General features: G+C 53.9%; 3 protein-coding genes across 3 annotated transcripts in view; 1 reads left to right on the plus strand and 2 right to left on the minus strand.

The window, feature by feature from the left end:
• Nucleotides 1-2482, minus strand: part of CSUI_002016 (uncharacterized protein) — a gene marked incomplete at its 3' end in the record, with an annotated part of 2857 nt that extends 375 nt beyond the window's left edge. Inside the window, exons 1-4 of the mRNA XM_068062218.1 lie at nt 1968-2482; nt 1293-1515; nt 388-426; nt 74-109 (exon numbers count right to left, since the gene is read on the minus strand). Coding sequence (XP_067925799.1) covers nt 74-109; nt 388-426; nt 1293-1515; nt 1968-2173 — 504 coding nt within the window. The remainder of the gene's footprint in view (nt 1-73; nt 110-387; nt 427-1292; nt 1516-1967) is intronic.
• A 92-nt stretch (nt 2483-2574) lies between these two features.
• Nucleotides 2575-4645, plus strand: CSUI_002017 (uncharacterized protein). Its single transcript, XM_068062219.1, has 3 exons — nt 2575-3229; nt 3587-3669; nt 4284-4645. Exons 1-3 carry the CDS (start codon nt 3039-3041, stop codon nt 4391-4393), a joined length of 384 nt encoding a protein of 127 aa, XP_067925800.1. The 5' UTR covers nt 2575-3038; the 3' UTR covers nt 4394-4645.
• Nucleotides 4646-5685: 1040 nt separating this feature from the next.
• Nucleotides 5686-6936, minus strand: CSUI_002018 (ubiquitin-like protein smt3). The gene is made up of 2 exons (XM_068062220.1): nt 6468-6936; nt 5686-5960 (listed from the first exon to the last, which is right to left on the minus strand). The coding sequence occupies exons 1-2, from the start codon at nt 6531-6533 to the stop codon at nt 5733-5735; spliced, it is 294 nt and encodes a 97-aa protein (XP_067925801.1). The 5' UTR covers nt 6534-6936; the 3' UTR covers nt 5686-5732.
• Nucleotides 6937-6983: the final 47 nt, after the last annotated feature.

Raw genomic sequence — 6983 nt, forward strand, 5'->3', positions numbered from 1 at the left:
AGAAGAGCCGACCTGCCAGAGATGTGGATCTACATGACTCAGAATCTTAGGAAAGAGCAGCAGGTCGCCTTACTTGGTCAGGCGGTTGCTCCGGAGCTGGCGAACCCGGCTGAGGAAAACACAATCACTCGGAGGGAGGAAGAGAACGGACTCGTCTGTCTCCAGCTCTCCACCGCTACCCCGGCGCGCCTGACTTGCCTCAGGAGTCCGCCTGCCTCCGTGCCTTATACAGCTACATCTAATACAGTACCCCCTCGGAAGCAATACACTCCATCCGGTCGATCGCTCTTCTACCACTCAGAATCCGAACCGAAAGAAGAGCCGACCTGCCAGAGATCTGGATCTACATGACTTAGAATCGTGAGGAAGAGCACGAGGACGCCTTACTTGGTCAGACGGCTGCTCTGGAGTCGGCGATCTCAGCTGCTGAATACACAGTCACACGACGGGAGGAAAAGGACGGCCTCATCTGTCTCCAGTTCTCCACCGCAACCCCAGGGGTATCTGACTTGCCTCAGGCTTCCGCCTGCTCCAACGAAGCCGTGCTCTGCGCGCCTTGTTCGTTCACGTCTTCGGCATTTCTTCCTCTCCGGCAACGCGCATTATCCGGTCGCAAGCTCTCCCAACGCTCAGTGTTTGACCGGAAAGGCGGCGCAACCTGTCAGCGACCTATATCTAAGAACCGGCGTCTGCCGGACCTCTTGCTGACCGGGACCCAAGCCTCTGTCCTCCTGACGTGCACGAGTGACTCGTCCTGACACATAAACAGGGTACTCTACTCCGTTCGAGAGAGAGCCTCCCTTAGCTTTCGATCCAGTCTGTGGCACTTGGGTCACCATCCTCCCCGCCTACAGCTCGCCCCGTGGTTGCGGCGCGAACGCTTGGTGACAGGAAGAGACCCACGGCTCGCGAACCGGCAAATTCACATCTGTGCAACGATCTGAAGAGACCCAGGAGTACGACTTACTTGCTCAGCGGGAGGCCTGTGCGCGGATTGCTTAGAAAGGACGCTCCACCATGAAGAGCTCTGGAATCCCATTGTGTGGACATACTTGGGAAGATTGCGAATACTCGAGTTATCGTGTCCCTAGCCTGACGGATGTTTTCTTCTCCAAGTCAAAGTGCTCTTAACTAGTTGCCTTTCTAAGAGTACTCACAGCAACCTCGCAGGAAAACGTCCCCCACATAGGGGCTTCTCCCCATAGCGCCTCTGAGTCTCTCAGGTTTCAGAGAAAGCATGTCCCACAGGACAAAAAGCCAGTGAAGAAATGTCGTGTCAATTCTTGACTTACGCAGCGATCGGAGCCCTCTCCTTCTCCGCCTTCCCTTGGGCTTCCACTGTCCGAAAGACGCCGAGAGGTCGGGTGTGCACCTGGGGCCCGAAGAGCCCAATTTCTCGTCTTCGGAATGAGGTGGCATTTCGAAAGCCAAACACTCACAGCGAGGAACAGGAGAAGTGCGACGCTGCCTTTGATGGACCGCTTCATTGCAGATACACGAGGACGCTTAAACGCGCTGAAAAAGCAAGCAGCCATAGAAAATGATGGGAAGGTCGGGCCCTCCCCCTCCCCTATAAACTCAGCACTAGCTGCAGCATACTGCCGGAGGAGGAAAAGAGAAATGTACAGGTACTTCCCCTCGCTGCGCACAAGCAAACCGTAAAAACGGCACGCACACGCCGTTGACCTTGGATGAGTATGACCCTTATCATCCTGACGACCAGAACACTGGGAGGAAAGGTCACTATGGAGGAGTGCAGAAGGCGGCGGCTTCTAGCTGTACTGGTCTTCAGCGGTCCCGGACTCCAGCGTGCTCTGTCCAGTGAAAATGAACGCAGCCCGGCGAATTCTAAGCGCAAAGCCCCCATCGGTGTGAGTTGAATTGGTCAATAGTTTGCGGGCATTGTCCCGAGCAACCATCGCTACTTAGTACCCGGCAGGCTGGGTAGCGACCTGCTTCTCGCTCACCGGAGAAATCTCTGCCGGGTACTCGCTGGAGAAGCCTGGGCCAGCTCAGCGTGCGAGCGTGTAGACGGGCCATCTTCGGCGAATCGACCCTCCACCTGGGTTGGTTTAGCCGATTCCGCGGGAGTCGCGCCAGCCCCCAGATTCTTCCACACGGACACTAGTAAGAGTCCTAGAAGGAGCAGCCGGAGTCTATGGTGTTCCTTCATGTGGCACGCCAGTTTCTGATAGGAGAGCCCAACTGCATGAGGTTTTTTCGCGCCGGTTTTTAGATCAGAACGACAGGGGAAAAAGGATATGAATGGGAATGGGTGCCACAGCAACCGCAGGGACCCTGAGCTCACTAGCAAAGAGTCGAGCCGACGGGCCTGTGGAGTCCGCGAGTTCGAAGAACAGATGGGCTCCGCTTGGAGTGCTGGGACGCAGAGCAGTCTCCAGAAAGGTGGTGACAGTCCTGAAATTAAGAAGCGCGAACCAAAGAGAAATCCTGTGGTTGGTTAGCTGCAATAGGCGACGGGACCGGCGGTCCTTGAGAGGGCCCGGTCAAACCGTGCCCGGGATGGCTGGCAGCGACGTGGGCGTTAGGGCTTGAAAGTCGGCGGAGAGTTTTCGCACATGTAGTGCAGCACTACACTTTATAAGCCGGTCCGATAGATGTAACGACGTGTTACTGAAAAAGGATCAAGAGAAGCTCGCCCCCTTCTCCCCTTTCATGGATCCCTCTATGCATTCCGGCGAGACTTACCCCAATTGCCTGAACTTGCTAGTGGACGCTGAATCTCGGCACAGCACGTCCTGAGCTCGCTGATAGTTATCGCCGCGTGCGCGGGGGGAGGAGGGTGAACATCTTTGACATGCTCCTTCTGCCTTTTTCTTCGCTCTGCTCTCAGCACAGCGGGTGTCAGCTTCCGATTCGTGTGGAGCTCTTGACTGCTTTTTTTTCACGCCCTTCAGTTGAGTCTGAGGCTCGGCTGCGTCCGTGTGCTGGGCTGGGAGACCGTAACTCTTAATAAGCGGAGGGCAATTGTGACAAGCGGCGAGTGCCACAAATCTGTCTGGATTGCAGACGCAAAAATGGTCAAGCACTACGGCGAGAGGAAATGTGATCTGATTGATCTTTTGAATGCTGCAACCACATCCAAAGAGCGGAACAGGGTCGTCAAGCAACTAAGGAAGTTTGACCCTTGTCCCCGCCGGGAGCTTGACGATGAATTTGAGCCAAAAGACTGCTCATGCAAGAAGTATAACCAGACCCAGTATTTTATGTAAGCAAGGAACTCACAGGCTGGGGAGCGAACGGGCACTTTTTCATCAGTAGGCAATGAAATCGAGTGCTTGTTGTTACCAAGACCCGAACTCGGGGTGTCCACGGGATGCTCCAAGAAAGAAAGGCGGTTATGCATCCAGAATGCCTCGTGGGGCGGCAAACAGAAGTGTTGGTGCCACTAGCTAACAGCGGGTCCTTTCAGGCGCTTTTCTGCACTGCAGCCTTCAATCCTCTATGGGGCGAACAAGCGATTCGCTTTCAGAGCAAGTGTAGTGACGTACGTACTGGAGATGTTCTCTTCGAGTAGTGAGGAGCCTTCATCAGTTGCGCTTGAGAATCCTCATTTTGCTCTCAGGTGCTGGAGGTGTGACAAGCCGAAGACTACTACCGTGAAGGTGATGTGGAGTAGTCCGAAAGGTACGTTCCTGTTTGCCATCCGTAACTACCTCAGGTGTTTCTCTTCATGAGAACACCGCTTTGCATTCAGTCTTGATGACTCGCTTCCTGGGAGATTTCTCATTAGGTATTCAGCACTTATACTTCTCGGAGTTCGCGCGTAGTCTCCCCTGTCATGAAGGCTTCAGTAGGCGTGGTCGAAGCCGTCCTCAACAATTCATGTGTTCTTTTGATGATCTTAAGCTGTACAAGGCCTGAGAGGCTTCACTTCCGAGCTCAGTACAGTCGGGTTCCTGACTCGCATAAGCCAAACGGGAACGTGAAGTCTGCGGTAGCTCTCATGTATCGGTGATGCTACGCTGTGTGGAAGCAGGAGGGAGGTAAGATCAGTCGGACCGAGACGCCTCGCCTGTTGAGATTTGGTCGGTGAAGAGGTCCAGAGGATGCATCTTTAACGCGGCTACGGATGTTTCTCGTTTGTGAAGACAGCGGGCATACCTCAGAGTGGATATAATCTGCTCCGGTGCTTGTCCGTTTCTCCTTGTGTTTCTGCTTCTTCTCCTTTTGTCTTTTCATCTCGATCTTGCTCCTCTCCAACAACCATCGACTGTATATACACCTCTCATGTTCTCTCTTTTGGGGTGTGTTGCGCACAGGTTTGAAGATTATTTGCAATACGTGTTACTACGCGCTGAACTCAAATATCGAGCTTCAGCGAGCACGGAAAGAGAATGCGCAGTATTACAGCTTCATGAAAAAGAAATGACCCTCTGTTTTTCTCCCTTGCTGCATGCGTGGGCTCTGTACGGATACACACTTGGCTTGCCTCTACTGTGCGGAGAGTTGGAGTCTTTTGTCCTCATGTCATATATGCGCGGCTTCCTCGGTTTTTCTTGCTCGTGTAAAGGGTGCTTGCTTTGCGGGTCTCCTACCGGTCAAACAGTCGAGATACGGTGACTGGCCGGTGACTACGTGTCTACCCCGTATTGTCGTCCATGAAGGGTGATTAGGGACGTGTCTGCAGGTTCCAGCGGGAAACAACTGACTGCCTATGTCATTACCCGCACAAAGGTAATTGTGACTTTTGTCCTTTCCGACGGGGCGTCTCCTTCCACTTCCTCTCAACGATGTCAGGCTGAACTGTTAGAGCTTACTTTCTCGAGATCCGCTGGAGACGAGGCAGCGAGCATCACACATTTCAGGCAAAAACAGAGTCGGTGGTGACTTGTCCACATTCCCCGAGCGTAGCGCGCGTGTAGGACAACTCTGTTTAGAGCCTTTGTACCGAAGAGGCGGCCAAGTGTACGCTGTTAGGACACTGTCGGTGCTGTAAGGAGCCCCGGAGCTCTGCGGCATGGTTTCTCGGACAGGTAGAAAGCGCAAATCCCTTTGAACGACTGTTAGGGAACAACTTCAAGCTGTAGCCGAGGTGGACTCGTCATCACACCACGACACCCTGCCACTGAAGCCTTGCTAAAAGGGCGACCACGTTATCAGGCGAGACAGATCTGCTTGTCGGCGCCCTCGGCGGGCAGAGTGTATACGGTGTCTGGAGACGTCACCTTTGTGATGTCCATGACGGAAGATGTCTAGCAGCAGTCTTTCCTCAGTGGGACAAAGTCTCAAGGTCAGTACGTTGTTGGCGTTAGGTGAGTACGTACGGAGCGTCAGCTGAGGCTGCATCTTTTGCTGGTGACGTGAAGCACATATCCCTAACCCTCCCTAACCCAGAGAGCATGACAGTTCAGTAGTGTGCATTCACCACCGCGGGACAAGCGTCCATACGCCCAAGCACGCTATAGCTGCCGTCTCTGCGCGCTCGTTAGCAACCTTCTGGGAAAAGGGCCGTGCACCTGGACTCTGCACTACAGCGCGTGACCCCTAACGCACCGCCGACGGAGAGCGACACGCTCTACCTGTTCCTAGTAGACGTGCTTTTGATCCCTCTACACTTTGAAGCAAGATTGGCGGAGCCGAGTTCCAAGCACAGAATTCACCACAAGAGACGCTATACGCGGGAAACAGAAGACGCATGTTCCTTGCTGCGAAAGAAGAAAAGCTCCAGTTTAAATTCACATACACAGAGAAACTTGCACGAGGTATTGCTACCCCAGGGAGTGTGCGACACCTCCGCCAGTTTGCTGCACCATCGCGTCGATGACGTCACCGTCCTCAATACCCATATCGAGTGGAGTCTTCTCCGGCTTTACTCTTTCTCCATCATAGAGAAATCTGACTGCGTCCATGTGCTGGCCTAGACGATTGCAATACGCCTGCATGAGCTTCTCTAGCTTAGTCTTCTTTTTGATTTTGAAGTAGACCTCACTTCCGTCCTGTCGCGTAGGAACACAGAGCCCGAACACACAACGAACAGATGTTCCTGCCACCGTGGCTGCTGGGAGACACAATAAGAGAATTCACAGCAATTACAGCTATCAGACGCCTCGCCATCCCTAACTGTAGGTGTCCCCACAGCTTTGCACGAAATAGTTCTGAAGTTCGCTAGTTTGGTCTGCGACAGACTACGCGTCACTCTCCGCGCTGAACGGTCCTACACGGCGCAGATACCGAGGTCCGGCACAAAAAATCCCTGACTGAAAGGCGTCCCCGTCTCTACTCTTCAAGCGCCCAAGTGCGGGGTGTGCAGCCCGTCAAACACGAAACGACCGACATGGCCGGGAATATCTCTCCGAGGTTACTGTGTACGGGGCGTTAAAAAGAACCCTGAGAAAACGCGAAGCTCTGCGATGGTCGGCAAGTTCACTGATTGCATGTCTCTACCAAAAAGGGCCGCAGGCACACCGACACCGAGCCGACGTCCTTGACGAACCGCTACTTACAGGCGAGCGAACTTTCAACTGCATATGCTCCTTCTCCCCAGCATCGTCCTTCTTCTCGTCCGACATCTTGGGAAAGATGAGAAGGGAATGACTTTGGTTCGAGCAGTCACCGCCCCAGTGCGGGAGGAAGGTCGCGGTGATTAGGTGCCGGTCGTCAGCCCAGACGATAAGAACTTAAGCTGCTTGTATACCTGATGTTCGATTGTCGACAACGCAATGCAAAGCTACATCTTCGCGTGCAGCTTGAACTTGCGTTGTCGAGACTTCCGGGAAAATCGGCTTGCATGCTCGCCCCGGCTTTTTCTCCACCACGATCGTCTTTTTTGCTTTGAATGCCCGGGGACCTTTCCAGGAATCGCCGGAGCCGTGCGCTTCTTTCCGATTATAAGCCGCTCAGCCTGGGGAAGTCACCGCTCACCGTGATCCAGGCCACTCACTAGTCGGCCACGTTACGACGACTCGTGGTCCCATCTGTCGCGGCGCGTGTCAAAGCGTTTTCAGGCCGCTGATGCCCCA

This window comes from Cystoisospora suis (genome assembly GCF_002600585.1).
Source record: "Cystoisospora suis strain Wien I chromosome Unknown contig_843, whole genome shotgun sequence".
In the NCBI taxonomy this organism is placed as follows: Eukaryota; Apicomplexa; class Conoidasida; order Eucoccidiorida; family Sarcocystidae; genus Cystoisospora; species Cystoisospora suis.

Excerpts from the sequence above, each read along its gene's own strand:
- CSUI_002017 (XM_068062219.1), top strand. The coding sequence starts at position 3,039 with ATGGTCAAGCACTACGGCGAGAGGAAATGTGATCTGATTGATCTTTTG. Across the intron at positions 3,230-3,586 it reads AACCAGACCCAGTATTTTAT|GTGCTGGAGGTGTGACAAGC; the intron begins GTAAGCAAGGAA and ends TTTTGCTCTCAG. Across the intron at positions 3,670-4,283 it reads TACGTTCCTGTTTGCCATCC|GTTTGAAGATTATTTGCAAT; the intron begins GTAACTACCTCA and ends TGTTGCGCACAG.
- CSUI_002018 (XM_068062220.1), bottom strand. The coding sequence starts at position 6,533 with ATGTCGGACGAGAAGAAGGACGATGCTGGGGAGAAGGAGCATATGCAG. Across the intron at positions 5,961-6,467 it reads AGTTGAAAGTTCGCTCGCCT|GACGGAAGTGAGGTCTACTT; the intron begins GTAAGTAGCGGT and ends CCTACGCGACAG.